This window comes from Apteryx mantelli, chromosome 21, assembly GCF_036417845.1.
Source record: "Apteryx mantelli isolate bAptMan1 chromosome 21, bAptMan1.hap1, whole genome shotgun sequence".
NCBI lineage: Eukaryota > Metazoa > Chordata > Aves > Apterygiformes > Apterygidae > Apteryx > Apteryx mantelli.
Window position 1 is genome coordinate 6,975,377 of NC_089998.1, and position 15,532 is coordinate 6,990,908.

At 41.4% G+C, this 15,532-nt stretch overlaps 2 protein-coding genes across 3 annotated transcripts in view; one reads left to right on the forward strand and one right to left on the reverse strand.

Moving 5' to 3' along the window:
- NUP188 (nucleoporin 188) overlaps positions 1 to 6,656 on the reverse strand; it is a 29,730-nt gene extending 23,074 nt beyond the window's left edge. Inside the window, exons 1-9 of one of the 2 annotated variants that reach the window (XM_067309066.1) lie at positions 6,631 to 6,656; positions 4,459 to 4,513; positions 3,760 to 3,833; positions 3,072 to 3,156; positions 2,403 to 2,483; positions 1,891 to 1,935; positions 1,184 to 1,276; positions 924 to 1,043; positions 301 to 512 (exon numbers count right to left, since the gene is read on the reverse strand). In XM_067309066.1, the coding sequence (XP_067165167.1) occupies positions 301 to 512; positions 924 to 1,043; positions 1,184 to 1,276; positions 1,891 to 1,935; positions 2,403 to 2,483; positions 3,072 to 3,156; positions 3,760 to 3,833; positions 4,459 to 4,513; positions 6,631 to 6,656 (791 nt within the window). Of the gene's footprint in view, positions 1 to 300; positions 513 to 923; positions 1,044 to 1,183; positions 1,277 to 1,890; positions 1,936 to 2,402; positions 2,484 to 3,071; positions 3,157 to 3,759; positions 3,834 to 4,101; positions 4,134 to 4,458; positions 4,514 to 6,630 lie in introns of those variants that run through there. The other variant, XM_067309067.1, reaches the window with a different exon arrangement.
- Positions 6,657 to 6,789: 133 nt separating this feature from the next.
- DOLK (dolichol kinase) lies at positions 6,790 to 11,547 on the forward strand. Its single transcript, XM_067309068.1, has 2 exons — positions 6,790 to 6,822; positions 9,706 to 11,547. The coding sequence occupies exon 2, from the start codon at positions 9,812 to 9,814 to the stop codon at positions 11,381 to 11,383; it is 1,572 nt and encodes a 523-aa protein (XP_067165169.1). The 5' UTR covers positions 6,790 to 6,822; positions 9,706 to 9,811; the 3' UTR covers positions 11,384 to 11,547.
- Positions 11,548 to 15,532: the final 3,985 nt, after the last annotated feature.

Here is a 15,532-nt window from a genome sequence, read left to right on the forward strand (position 1 = left end):
CAACTTCAGTTCACCACTAGCCAATCTAAGAATTAATGACACTGGGTCTTCATTGCTAGTCTTACCAATGACAGCTAGATTAAAGCTAGTACACGTATGCCTCTTTACTTCATGACTACACCTTCATTTTGCCACACATGACTGGTGTGACCAGAAAAGCCAATTCTACCCTCATCGCAATTAGTTTGTTTGAAATACTGGTGATTTTGAGAGGCAGCAGCAAGAATTATAAATACTTTCATACTGAAGAAAACAGCTGTTTTGCTCCGTACTCACTCCACAAATATACATGGTAATTACCCAATACGGTCCACCAAGTGATCCATGCTTTCATCTACCAAGTGTCTGTTTGTTTGTCTAGTGCCAAAGCCTTGTTCTTTGAACATCTTTGCAAATGCCAGAAGCTCATCAGGTGCCATTTCAAAGTATGCATAATAGAGGAAGATGACTTCCAGGAGCATGGACTGTTCACGGAGGCATTGCACAAACCAACGGGAAATCTGACGTTCTGTCTGCACAGAAAAAGGTCCTACTATTATAGGTTGCAGTTCACAGATCAGTCAAAGCAACCAGAAACCAAGACGTGTTGAGGCATTTCAACAGCTTGTGTAGTAAGTGGCTTGCACCAATGGCAAGGAAACCTGCTCTTCTGTCCCACTGTTAACACAGAGTGTGCTGATGCAGAGAAATGGATCTGTTGGTCTAGCGCTATCAATGGATTTGTAACAAGGAAGAATGTGTTTCAAACATCTCCTTTTGCTCCCGAGCAAAAGTGTGTTCCCTTAAAGGGAAAAAAATATTTCAGGTTTCACAGACCAGAAAAACATCCTTTGTAACTGCATTGGCACATACTCATTTTTCAGCAAACTATATATAAGAAAAGACTTTACAATATTAATAAATAATAGCAAGAAACAAAATACCATGAGATTTCCATGCGTTTCCCACGTAGGAGCTTCTGCTTTGTACAGCTCTTCAAACTGTTTCCGGTAATTAGGAACCAGCTCCTTGTCCAACTTTTCAACACACTGAAAGTATTGTGCCTTAAAAAGATAAAAAATAAAAGAACTTCTCATATGCACATTCATGTGCTTATTACAGTCACAGGTGGGCAATTACTGTGTAACTTACATATTTAGCCTATTCACTGAGATTATAACCAGGAAAAGGTTCCTGTACTCACTGTATAAGGGTGCCTCTCATCCTGAAAATAAGTGAGTAGGTGGAGGACACAGCGCAAAATACAGATCCTCTCTTCATAGTAATAGTCAGCAAGCTGTGAATATACAGTGCCATTAGTATCAATATGGGATTCTGTATCCTCTCCCATATACTGCCAAGGCCTTCAGCACAAGAATATACAGTGCCCAAACATTGCAATAGTTGGAGTTTCAACATGCTTCTACGCAGTTTTAGGTTATCTGAAAAAATACTCAATTAACTTTAAAGAACTGAATAAAACACGTCCATGGGGACATGACTATAATTATGCTGCTGAGAAAGCTTGGAAGAGGGAGAGATGATCTCTCAAAAAAGGGGCAGATGTTCTCTTATTCCTCATCCTCATGATCCTCAGTCAGGTATGACCATCAGTACCCATTTCAGAGTAGTCACTTCATATAACAGTGCATAAGCTTGTAAGCTTTGGAAAACCTGGGAGCATACATTTGTGTAGCTAAATTCCCTGGCATTACGCCTAAAATTTCTATAGCAACTACTAATGCTGTTCAAATCTATATGTATATCCCTGTTTCATAAGCATCTTCCAAAGTTTGCTATTTATATGAAAGAATAGCTTAATCTTTCCAAGCTTTTCTGAATCCATATAAATAAAGCTGGTTCTCTGTCAATAGATCTTTTCAAAAGAAAATACAAATGGAAATGACTAACCTTCAGCATCAGAGCCTGACTCTGCCTTTCATCCTGAAGAACAGTCTGTAAGCAAAACACAACAAAATAAGGAGTTACCTACTGCAGAAATACCTGCTGATAAAATACATGCTCACAAAAAGGACTGAAAGCAACAAGAGACAATGTTTCTTTCCATTTCTTTTGGAAAGACAGATTTCAAAAGTACAAAGCCAAAACTTTCATTTGTAACTAAATGTTCTTCACCTCTACTCACTCTCCTTTAAAAATCTGTAGCTTTCATGTATTCTGTGATAGAGGAGATGAGCCTCACAGAGAGATTCAAAGAAAGCAGGATGAGGTACTAGAAAGTTAGGCCTGGTTATCTAGTATCAAGTGCTGTAAAGCACTTGAGCATTACAGATTCAGAGAAGAAAAGCTACAAAGCCATTTCCAAATCAGTACTCAGACTCGCATGTGACCATATTCATCAGTGAACTACTGGGATTAAGGAAAGATGTGGAGTAAATAGAACATAAATGTGAGCTACAGACCTTCAAGGAGTCCCTTGTCCCTCTGTAATCTTCCTGAAGATAACACTGTAACAACTGCACGCTCTGCTCTTCATCCAGACCCTGAAAGACAGAGAGAGAGATGCTCTGAAATGAATAAAATGCAACTAAATTCATTAAAGATGAAGACTCACTCAAAATATTCAGGCAGCTCTTCTCTTCAGAGTAAGCAATTTCCAAAATACATCAAAAGAAATTTTTTGCTTCTCAGGTTGTTACTTGCTTCAATCAGTATTTTTGTTTAAAGCAGAACAAATAAGCTTTGATATGACTTAGATGTAGCTAGTTCAACTTCAGCAAAAGGAGTATAACGTCACTCAATAAAGGTACCACCACCAACCACCTAATTCTAACTTCTGGCCTGAATGAACATAACCTTGCAGGTAATCAGCCAGTATTTTCAAACATGGCAACTAATTTAAGGGACATAAGTTTTTAACCAATCAGTCTTTCTTAGATTCTTTCAAGACATCTGACCTAAAGCCCCAACATGTACTTGTAACACCTTTTAGATTATTTTAAATTGAAATGAACTTAAGTTTGCCTCTATTCAACATCACAAAGACTTACTCAAAAAAGTAATCCCAGTAACGATGTAATCAAGTGCAAGGATAAAAAAAAAACAAAAAACAGAATAGCACCTTCACTCACCAAAAACTTGCTGACCCTCAAACCCAACTCTTTTAGTGGAGCAGCTACATCTTTATCAGCTTTTATTTTTTCTGCTGAAGTCGTGCTAAAGAAAAAAGAAATGTTAGCCATTAAAAATGCAGCAATCTCAAGGAATGAACTAAAAAGGTTTAGTTTTAAATTTTCAATTTTATCAGTTTAAACTTAGTTTTTGTTTACTTTCAAAAGCCTTTCAATATTTAATACAATACTATTTTGTAATCTTCCCACCAGATGAAATTCAACACCATTCATTATCTTATTACTATAATAAATGCAGAATATATTCATTTCTTCCTTTTCAGTGAGGGAATCTGGATATCTTTCTGAGATGACTAAGTGTCAAGAGGATTCACTTTTCTGCAGGATGCATACTTGCATGTGATCACTGCAGTTTATAGCAGACGCAAGGGTTGAGAGCTACCTAACATTAGTAAGGAGAGCAGAAATCGCTGTTACTTCTCTCTGGTGTACATTTCATGCCCCAAAATGTTATTTGGATAGAAGCACTTTCTCTTTTTACTCCTCTCCTGAAATCTCAAATCATGCAAGACAGTAAAAATCTATTTTTATGTAATCAGAGAGAAATATTCAACATTCTTCTCTATATATTAGTAGATCCTATTTTAGAAGTTAGAGGTTAACTTCTAAAATCGGGCAATTACTATACCTTGGAGGTTTGTAGTATGAAAGTCCCTCTAACAGCCTCTGCCAGTGTTTGTTCAATTCTGCCGCAATCTGAGCCTAAAAAAAGAAACAACTACTACTGAACAGATTCCTCGGCATGCACTTCCAAGTATCAGATTTGCTTAATTTAAACTAGGCAAAGTAATTCCACCACCACCACAAAGAGACAGGAACAACACAAGACGAACAACAAGAGCATCTATGATTCAGGCTCTGATTCAAGGTGCATACTGCATGAGAAAGCTTGCTGCCTTGCCTAATCATGGGAAAGGGGAGGAAAGAGGAGGCAATGGACTAGGTTCAGAAACACATTTGGATTTCCAACCTCTGGGCACATTCTTGAAAGCACGGGCTCCATCCCAGAAAATAAGGAAGCAGGCTGTACCACTCATGAATACCCCAGGCCAGCCAGTCTAGAAAGTAGCACTGGTGTCCGCTTCAGAAAAGGAACCACCTTTTCACATACACCCTTCCAGGCAGAAGTTCATGAAGCAGCTATAAACAAGGAGTGGAAGAATAAACAAGGAGTGGAGAAAGAGGAAAAAAAAAAATCGCACTGAGGAAGAGGGAAAAGCAGCAAAACATATTTTCACTAATATTCAAACAGCTGCACAAATGATGCATTCAGGCCATGGAGTCCATTCAGTGACAGGCAAACCTGCCTAGCAAGACACAGACTTACTGGTTCTCTTAAAGCTGATCTGCCCAGAAGAATAGTCCACAATTCTCTGCTGCTCCTATAAACAAAGGGAAAAGGTAGAGAGTATTTTATTAATGAACACTGTTTCAGGTTTATATTTAGCTTATGCCTTTTTAAAGTTGCAATTTATTTAAAGCAGATCGCATTAGAGTTACATAAGGAAACATGTAAACTCATATTAAGGAAGCAGCACATTTATATCATTTTATTAGCTCAATCTGATTTTGCTACTTGGACATTTGAGGTTAGTAAAAGGAAACCTAATTAGAGAGCAATATTTTATTCAATTTCATTAATTGTTCTCCTCCAAACAAATTCCTTTATAATAGTTCCCTCCTCCACTCCAAGTGGAAAATAAAACTGGTTGAAGTGAAAAATTGCAACACTTTTACATAAGGTAGAATATTTGCCTCAATTCTTCAAAACATTAACCCTGAGCTTCTTGTTTTTTCCTATTTCCTTAGAACTTTGTAGGAAAGCCAATTTGTGCTATAAAGCATTACAGATCAAATCCTAACTCAGGCATATGCAAATCAGAAAGATGAATCTCCCTAAAACAGCTCTGCAAAAAGTTGCTACCCAAATAGAACACTTCAGGAACTCAGAGCTAACTGATCATCTGTTAGTAATATAAAACAAAGCAGGAGTTAAACAGCACAACTCCTCATGGAAAGACTGTTGTACAAAATCTTGTACAATTCTTGTAAAAACCAAAAAAAATAGTCTAACTTATTTTTGGAACAGTATCTTCGAAAGAACTCACTATGGCAGTGAAAGTCATCTGTAACTTCTGACACACAGTGCTATTTAAATGGATTACACGCTCTATAATTTTCAGCAGAACTATCAACATAATTTCTGCCTGCTAATTTCCAAAAAAAGAATCACTTTGCAGAACAGAGCATCAATATAGCACAGCCAGCCCTTCTCGTTTTCATTCCATCCAAACCTCTTCCATGATTAAAACAGACCACTGTTTGTTGCCAGTTCATTAATTAGACTGTAAGATAGCTAAGAAAGCTCTCTTAATGTGGTCTCATGTAACAGTGGTGTTCCTGTCCCCATCAGCGCTTGGAAGCATCACTGTAATTAGACTTCTAGGAACTTTCCTGAGTCTAAAAACGTTACAATATATGTCAAAACCCATGGACAAGACAGAAGAAGACACCAATCTAAAGTGATCACTGGGCCAGGATGTCATCAAAAAAATAGCTTCCTGCACACATCCTCCTCACCTCTGCTATTTTAATTTTATGTTTGCAAAGGGTTCAGTTCTTTGAAAGATGGAAACCAAACCCTGAAAGCTACGCTCTTCATGAGAAGAACTCTGCAACTTTAAAAAAGTCTGAATGATACTTTCAAAACCTTAGCACAAATCAAGACTTCAGCTTGGTGGCCAAAGCTTGTAAATAGCAGTTCTATTTAGCACTTAATCTTTTACATTACGGCAGAATAAAAGAAATATGAAATGCTAAAAAAATCACTACTAATGCCTGCTAAGTTTGGGGGGGAAAAAAAACCCTGACCCACTGAGGAATGCCACCACCGAGAGCTTCCACGTTCAAACCTAAAGGGGAGCTCCGCCTGCTCAGCGGGCAATTCCGGAATTTCCTCAGAAATACAGAAAAGCTGCTGCTCCCCCCCAAAACGAGGAACCGCAGAGCTCCCTGACGGCTCTGCCCAGCACCTGGCGCACGGGCAGGCTGACAGCACACACGGACGGGGGCGCGGCGCTGCCGGGGGGTCTCTGCACCGGGGGGAGGCGCAGCCCCGCGCACCCCCGCGAGGGACACGGTCTCTCGGGGACGCGCCGCAGCCGGCGCGGGGGCGGGAACATGGCGCAGGCTGGGCCGGGTGCGACTCCCCCTCCTCTCCCCTCCCCTCCCCCCCGGGGGGGGTCCCTCAGCGGAGGGGGCGGGGCCTCGCTGCGCGCGCGCGGGGGGCGGGGCTACGGCGGGGGAAGGCCGGCGCGGGCCCCGCGGCCGTTAACTCTCCCCTACGCGCCGTGTCCCCCCCCGCCCTCCCCCCGCGCGCGGGGCCCCGCTCTGCCCCTCCCCCCCTCCCGGGGAGGTGAGGCGCGCGCGCAGCGATGGACGGTGCTTCCCCCGCCGCCCTCCCCCCGCCGCCGCAGCAACCGCCGCCGCGTCCCCGCACCTCGCGCACAGCCCGCCCGCCGCCATCTTCGCTCCCCTCTCACGTGACCCGCCGCGCGGAGCGGGCCCCCTCCCCCTCCCCCTCCCGGCGTCGGCGTCACGTGGCGGGGCTGCCGCTCCGCCTCCCGCCCCCCCCCGCGGCGGCTTTGGTCATGTGACGGGCGCCAGCGCCAAGATGGCGGCACCCTGCGAGGTGAGCGGCGGGAGGCCGCGGCCTCTCGGCGAGCCCCGGGCCGAGCCGCCGAGCGGGGCCCGGGGGGCTGCTGCGGCCGGGCAGGGCGCGGCGGCTGAGGGGGAACCGGCGGGTGTCGCCGCGGGGAAGGGCGGAGCGGGAGGGAGCCCGCGGGGGGCAGGAGGAGCAGGGGGGCGGCGGGGGCTAGACCCGAAACGGCCAGAAAACACTCAAAATTGTTGGAAACTGGGAGCGAGGGGCCCCCTTCGTGCGCGCGAGGGAGCGGCATGTGCCGAGGGGCCTCGGTTTACCTTGCGAGGGGAGGGGGAGCTGCCCCGGCACGAGGTGAGGCAGTTCGGCAGCGAGGCGCGTCGAGCCGCGGCCGCAGGTCAGCGGCTGTCAAAGGCCGCTGCGTCAGAAGAGAAAAACCTGCGTTTTTAAGGTTCGTCTTGCAGCCCGGCTGGCGGGCTGCCCGCTAGGGTGAAGCTGTCATGTGCCGTTATTGCTGCAAGAGCTGGGCTGCCATCCTGCGCCAGCCGAACGGAGGAGGGATTCTCTTCTGTCTTTGGCCAGGCTTTTCGCAATAAGCTTCAAGGTTTTGGTTTTTTTCCCCTCAATGCCCAGAAGCAGCAAAGAGTGGGGACCACAAAACCACTATTGGTCATATGGCCTATGCCAATTCTGTTTTGTTAACTATGTGATTAATTCTTCTCTTTTATTTCAAAAATGAAATATGGGGAGAGAGATTACATTTGGCTTGATCTAGCTGTATAGCAACAGTAAACGTAATGTCATTAGGTTTGGCAGTCAAGTATTTCAGGCTGTACTGATAAAAATACTGAGAATAAGCTACTGAAAACTAAAAGTAAGAATTTTCAGTACAGAGATGTCATAAATAAGAACATTCTCTGGACCCACAATGTAAGGGAGTTTGGCAATACGAACTTTGATAGTCACCCAGTAATAATACTAATAAAACCTGTATCAGCATTATAATCTGGTGACACCAGTCAGCATTGCATGAAAACCAGAAACAGAATTCTAGATATAAACTGATAGCCTTGCATGAGGGAGTTAATGTAGCTATTAGTAATGAGAATGGGAAGCAGAACTTGATAAGAGTTTACTGCTGATCAACTTAAGGGTGGGCCAGAAAAGAAGTTATTCAAATTTTCAATCGGAGATACCTTATCAGCATACAGTAGGAAGGCTAGAGAGGGATATATACACCTGGGTCAGCCATTCTATTACCAACAGAAATATGGAAACTAATACCTTCAGCAAACCCACGAGAGATGTTAGTATGTCTTTGGCTTACATATAGCTATGATATAATATCAAATCACAGATAAAGAGAAATATATATTACCAGAAAACAATAAATGCTGGTGAGAATTGCACAATATTGAGAGTGTCCACAATACTTTGAAAGAGATAAGATATAACTTAACGTAATAGAATCATTGCGTGTGTTGCTGATAATCTCAACCATTTATCTTATAGTCCAAAGGTTTAAGGGAATTATTAGTTTGTGGTGCAGCTGTCAGTGGCTATGAGACTTGATACTGAGAAGGTGAAGTGATGTAAATCCAGCCAACATTAGTAAGACATGGAAGTGAGGGAATATAGGAAGCAACTACAGCTTTATATCATGACAAAGAATGCGTTACAAGGTTTACTCACTACTGAAGAATTTCAAGAAAATGGTGCATAACTACCCAGCAGTTAGCTAAACAAATCATTTCTATAACGTGATGATGCATTTTGGGGATGAGTCCCAAATAATAGTTTGGTTTGCTAATATTTGTCAGATGTCATTAATGACAGACTAACACTAAAAATATTGCTAGTCAGTAGAGATCTAGGCTCTGTGTAAAAGAAACGTGCACAGTTCTCACTGGCAATTGAGATAGCTGGAATCGGGAAGAGACTGTGACATGAGTTAAGGAGAAACAGAAGCCAATACCTTTCCTTAGAGATAAACATGGATAAATCAATCAAATTTAGTCATTAAGCTGCATAATGGTTAAACTGTATTGCTATAACATATAGAATATTGCCAATATCAAGACGGACTGGAGATGTATTTTAGAATTGATATCTTCACAACAAATATGATCCAACAGTGCTGCAGAAGCAAAACAAATTAAGCTGCTTAATACTAAGGATGTGATGAAAGGTCTCTGAGGGCTGTATGCAAGAGGAACTCCGTTCATTTGATTTTTCTGAGCTCAGCTCTCCAACTTAGCTTATCTTGACAGTTCTGGCAATAGGTCAAAATTAGATGAAGTAAACTATTTAATGATTGCAATGTGTTCTTTCCTATTTTTATTGTAAACACTACATAGCATTATAAAACAGCTGCGGTAGTAATTGAAGTATTGAATCATAACATCAGTAATGGAAGGAGAGCTATGTGTGTTTTTTGCACAGCAGTGGGAGGAGAAATATTTATTAAAAGGAGAAAAATGCTGTAAAACTACAGCAAAAACACCATACAAGACTAGGTCCTAAAATTACCTCTAAACTATTTTAAATTAACTGTATTCTAAATGTGCATTGCTGCAATGCCTCACCAAATCCTCTGGGAGTATTTATGGTTTGTTTGCTTCATATTTCCATTCAGAGACACTGCAACAGAAGTATTTAGTATTTGTATCTGAATACCACAGTACTGAGTGTTTCATTTCTGTCATTGCAGACTGACTTTTCCAATTCTCAAATTGGGATAAAAATGTTGGCTGATCCTTCATCTATTTGGTTTTATTTTTTCATTTGGCTATGTGTTGCCATTGATAGTTTGCCTATGGCTATCAGTTTAAACTGAGCTTAAGAACAACACAGCTGTGTGGAAGCTTTAGCTTTTCTAGTAGCTGCTTTAATTGTTTGTTCTTTTTTTAATAGGAATTGCAGTAGGATGAAAGGGAATTCTTACTGATGGATCACTGTTGAGAATATTTGGGACTCGTGAGAAAGATTTTGAAAGCTTGAGCCACGTCGGACTGGAATCATGTTAAACAAGCCAGTGCTGGTGGAATCCCTGATCGTGTTCATCATTGTTCTGTGTGTGCACACGGTGGTGTGGGACCGGTATTCCTGGTGTGCTATAGCTCTTGCCATCCAGGCTTTTTATGTCCAATTCAAATGGGACCGTCTGCTCCAGCTGGGTGGGGCTGTATTCCAGTTTCGTACAGCAGCAAACAGTGGCCTCCTACCAGCTAGCATGGTCATCCCCTTGTTGGGGATAGTGATGAAAGAGAGATGCAAGTCTGCTGGCATTGTATACTTTGAACGTTTTGGCATAGTTGTAGCTTCCACTGGCATGTTGGTTGCTCTCTTTCTGTCTGTAATAGCGGTTGGCATCACAAAACCTGTGCCATCCAACACTTGCATACTTACTGGTATTGCTGGCAGTGTAATTATCTATACCATGAAGCACTCTTTGACTGTTTCAGAAGTGATAGAGGTCCTAGAAGTGCTGCTAATTTTTGTCTACCTCAGTATGATCTTGCTCTACTTGTTGCCTCGATGTTTTACTCCTGGAGAAGCATTGTTAGTTCTTGAGGGTATAAGTTTTGTGCTCAATCAGCTCATTAAACGCTCACTGAATGTAGTCGAGAGCAGAGGCGATCCCATAGACTTTTTCCTTCTCGTGGCAGTTGTTGGAGTTGTTCTTCTTGGGATTTTTTTCACTGTTCTCTTCATTTTCATGGATTCAGGTACCTGGATCTCCTCCATGTTTTTCCACATGATGACAGCAGTGTTAGGCCTAGGGGTCATCATGCCTTGGCTTTACCGGCTGATCCAGAGGAATCCTTTGTTCTGGCTACTCCAGTTTCTATTTCAGACGCAGACAAGAGTTTACCTTCTTGTATATTGGACCATGTTGGCTGCTTCAGCATGTGGTGTGGTTTTCTACCAGAATGCTAAAAGATCATCTGAATCTAAAAAACACCAGGCCTCAACCATAACCAGGAAGTATTTCCATTTCATTGTGATAGCTACTTATGTCCCTGGACTGATCTATGACCGCCAGCTTCTCTACGTTGCTGCAGTATTGTGTCTGGCAGTATTTATCTTCTTGGAGTACATTCGATACTTCAGGATCAAACCATTTGGCCAAACCCTTAGGCATTTACTGTCTCTCTTCTTGGATGAACGAGACAGTGGACCTCTAATCTTGACTCATATTTATCTTCTTCTTGGCATGTCCCTCCCAGTGTGGTTGTTTCCGAGGCCTTGTGCTCCTAAAGGTATTTTGTCTGGGGCAGGAGCGTTGGTCCCCTATTCTGGCGTACTGGCAGTAGGGGTAGGAGACACTATGGCTTCAGTTTTTGGCAGTACAATGGGGGAAATCAAATGGCCAGGAACAAAGAAGACCTTTGAAGGGACAATGACAGCTATTTTTGCTCAGATCATTGCTGTGGCTCTTATTCTGATCTTTGACAGCAGTGTGAATCTGAACTCTAGCTATGCCTGGATTCTGGGGTCTGTGAGCTTAGTTTCTCTTTTGGAAGCTTACACTACCCAAATAGATAATCTGCTGTTGCCTCTCTACCTCCAGATAATGTTAATGGCTTAGAAGCATTTCCAGAAAAGAAGGTTTCTCCCTTCCTAGAGAAAAGTGGTAATAGAATATGCACTGTATTGAAAGTTCAAAGCCTAAATACTACATTTGGTACAGCAGGTAAAATTGTTAAACACAAATGGAAAAGCACTGTTTTAAATAAAGGCTTTGTTTTGGTCTCCTGTTTTTTTCCCCCCTGTTTAAAACAGTGTGAGTTGTTTTATCTTCTCACAGGAACACAAATACAATTATTAATTTGATTACTAAACCACAAACACTCTTTCTAAGTCTCTTCTGGGTGTCCAGAGGCAGAGGGAGTAAAGGAAAAAAAGAGGTAAGTCAATTAGAGGAAAAAATAATCAAAACCTCTCCTATTTTGCTACCTCTGTAGTGCATTAGAGCCAGTTTATAAAACTTGTTCCACTGTACTGAGTCCTGCCATCCTTGTATTATTGCACAGGTGAACTCCTCTTGTTTCTGTATAAGCACTATTTAAAGCATGCTTTTATAATGAGGGTGGTCACTATCTACAACACAGTGACTAAGACTGTCCTAATGCATCCAGCTCCATCAACAAAAGCCATATTACTGCACTGCAATGTATTAATGTGACTTCAAATACAGCAGCTATAGGGTTAAGTTTATCAGAGGGGGGTGGGAGTGTTGGAGAATGTAGGAGACTATTCCAGACAATACTGACAAGAGTCAGAATTCAGATCTCTGAATTCATTTGGAGCACTATTTAACAGAAGGGAAAAAAACTAAGCTAACTCACTGAAAAACTAATTGCACATTAAATGTGAGGGAGAAAGTATGTTAAAGTCAACATACTTCTCTAGTACTACTACAGTTTTCCACTTCCAGCATTTTTTCAGCTTAAATTGCCATGAAGTAGTTTTCCAGTTAGCTGTTTAATCAAAAATCATTTGAGAGGACATTTTTATTGACAAATTGAGTAAAGCCACCTACTTCTGTCCATTTAATTAAAATTATAGCTACAAAAAAAAAAGCTATATATTTAAACACTTCTGTCTGGAGAATCACTTCTTGCCAACTGTTCATTACAGCAATGTGTTATCTCATATCTTCCCTGCCTCTTCCATTACCCTGGGAAATGCCTAAGCATCAATTTGCATTCAAGGATTCCTGTTTGAAGGATGGAGTTAAGTTCTGGTACTACTTATTCATATAGGGGGATGACGACAGACTTTTGGGAAAAGTTTAATGCAAGTCTAAGATACCTTATACAGTCCTCTCATGCAGCCCCAACCATAAGACTGTGGCTTATGGGTGAGAATAAGACCAAGGGGTGGGGTAAAACAAGTGCTCTGGGCCAGCAGAAAGAACCAACAAAACTGGCCTGAGAATCTAATACAGATTGCTCTTGTCCCTGGAACAAGCCAGGACTCGAAAAGCTGAGAGGCAGCATTGCCCAATCTCCTCCTTGCCTAGGTGGGACTCCTGAGATTTGATATTGCTTTTCCTGAGGATTTCAAAAATCCTTGTTTTTATTAATAAAGTAATAGATTTTCAGATACTCCTGCTAGGAAAACAGACTCAGTAATTGCACAAGGACAATTTTCCTTCACACATAACCATAAATCCTGCAAATTCAGTCTAGGTTTTTGCTTTTCTTTATACACTTGCAGAAGAAGTTTTTGTAAGTGGCAGGTAGGGTTGCGTATAATCAGAGGACAAACATTACTCAGCAGAAAGGTGCTATTCTAAAAGATTAACTCCTCCAATGGAAAGATATGGAAAATGCTTTAGTTGCTTTCATCATGAGCCACAGCCTTCACTCCTTGACAAAACTGTTCAGGGTGATGATTTATATACTACTGAAGTCATAAAATAGTGAAGTTAGTCACTCTCCCCTCCTCTGGCTCATAACTTTCAAACAAACTCTAGAAAAGGTAGGGAAGGACAGCAACTAAAACTTGTTACCAGCAGAAACTTTGAACTCAAGGTTTTTGCAGTTGCCCATACCCAGCTTCCTAATTCCTATTACAAGGATTTGAGATCTATGAAAATTTCTTTGTCATAGTGAACCTATTCTGCATTGCCCAGCAAAGTCCAAAGGGATGAAAGGAAACCTCTTACCATAAACAAACTTAATTTGACTATTTCATGTCAGACAAATGCCAGAGGCAGGCAACATACTTCTTAAAAAAAAAAAAACAAAAAAAAAGAGTTGGTAAGAACTGGAACCTTGCTCCCAAACCAATTTACTTTGACAGAGAATATAAGATAGAAGACAAGTGGATATTTTCAAGTCCATTCTGTCTTCAGCAGAGCAAGATTCATCTAGTCTAACTGGGCACTGGCAAGGCTGGTTTAGTTTTCTCTATATCACTTCTAAAAACAACTTGCAAAGTTTTGGGTTTTATTCTACTTGTGCGATTTTGTTTTTTGCATCAAGCTTTTCTAGTTAGGCATAAGTTTTACTTTTTTTAAAGGAAATAAAGTATTACGGTTCTTAATCTCCTTAATACAGTTCAGACTGCATTTATACAGATTTTGACTGCTAGGCTAAGAGAAATCTGGATCAGCACTTATCCAGCACAAAATGTCTAAGAAAAAAATAGGTTTAAATGTAAAGATTAGCCCTAGACTACCTTGGCAGTGCATTCCTTGATGTTAGAGTTGAACTGATCCACAATACATGAACTGACTGCTTATCAGACAGTTCAGCCATAAAAGGTAATTATTGATCAGCCATGACTGCTGTAGAGCCTTTCTGCTATCTTGATATCCACTTGCATGCAGGTTTCTTACTACCTCAGTCTCCATCGGAAACAAGGTGTTGCCTGCAGCTTTATTCTTCTTTAAATCCCTGTTCTTTCTTCCCAGGACAGCATGTTGTCTTTTTCTTCTTATTCTTCAACAGCATGATTTCAAAATATTCAATTGATACTAAGCACTCAGAAAGTAAAAGAAAAAAAAATGGAAATATTTAGGAGATGAAGAACCTCATCTCCTGACTTCTGCCGTGGTTTTGCTTTATTAGCTTGGCTGGCCACAGAAATTTGCTAGGGGACACTTAACTCCAGACTACATGACAGTCCTTAGAAGTAATCTCATTCTCATTGATGACAGCATTTCATTTCTATAGTCTCTCTTCTTTCTTCCTTCTCCCTGTTCCCTACCTACTCTGCTTTAGTTTCTCTGTACATAATACAGCACTTCCAAGCTGTTACAGATCTGGCATCTCTAAAACACCCCAAGAGCTACTGTGAGAGATACTGTCTATTGCAATTTCTAAGAAATGCTGCATGTGCTCTGCTGAGCTGAACTAAATCATGTTGTCAGCTATAATACATTTGAGAACACAAAAAGCATTTAGCTAAAGAGCAGCAACTCTCCTTGTGCGTATTAGGTATTAAAAAATACCTAATTTCATTTTGCATCATTTGTGCCAGGCAGAGTATATTCCCTCAGGATTGATTCCTATGAAATATGCTCATTTAGTTAGAAATGCCAACCACCAGAGTTTAGCTGGTCACTGACAACACCAATAAATGGCTAAGTAACAATTCAAAGCAGAGTTGAATTTCACAGCAGCTACAGGCATATCTACATGGCAAGAAAATACAAGCTCACTCTGCCAAGGCTCTGAGCAGTCTTAAGGTTACAACCTTAGTGCACTGTTAGTGCAGTTAGTGCACTGATGAGACCAGGCTCATAACTCGGGGTTGCCAGCACACCAGTGCCAGTGTAATTAAATCTATGTGGCTTCTGTTTGGTTTAGGATACAGGCATGAGCTTGCCTCCAGTGTAATTTTTAACATTCCTTGGATTTCATCTTCCTATAGGTTTGTTTTTGTTGGGATTTTTGGGCTAGTACTTGTTCTTGTGCATGTTTAGAGTCAAAAGCAGTTATCACGTATCTTTGCTCTGGCCTAGTATATTGGGAGAAGGTTCACAGAATCACAGAAGGGTTGAGGTTGGAAGGGACCTCTGGAGGTCTAGTCCAACCCCCCTGGCTCAAGCAGGGCCACCTAGAGCACATTTCCAAGGATGTTTCCATGGATTGTTCCATGGAACCATGACATCATGGTTCCATGATGTCCTCCTCAAAGAGGATATGAATGAACAGAAAATGAGGTTTTCTTTTTTTTTTAATTTAAATTTTATAATGAATTTCTGAATTTTTGTCTTCATAAC

What these genes read in the sequence shown, in the direction of transcription:
- DOLK (XM_067309068.1), top strand. Translation starts at nt 9,812, where the DNA reads ATGTTAAACAAGCCAGTGCTGGTGGAATCCCTGATCGTGTTCATCATT.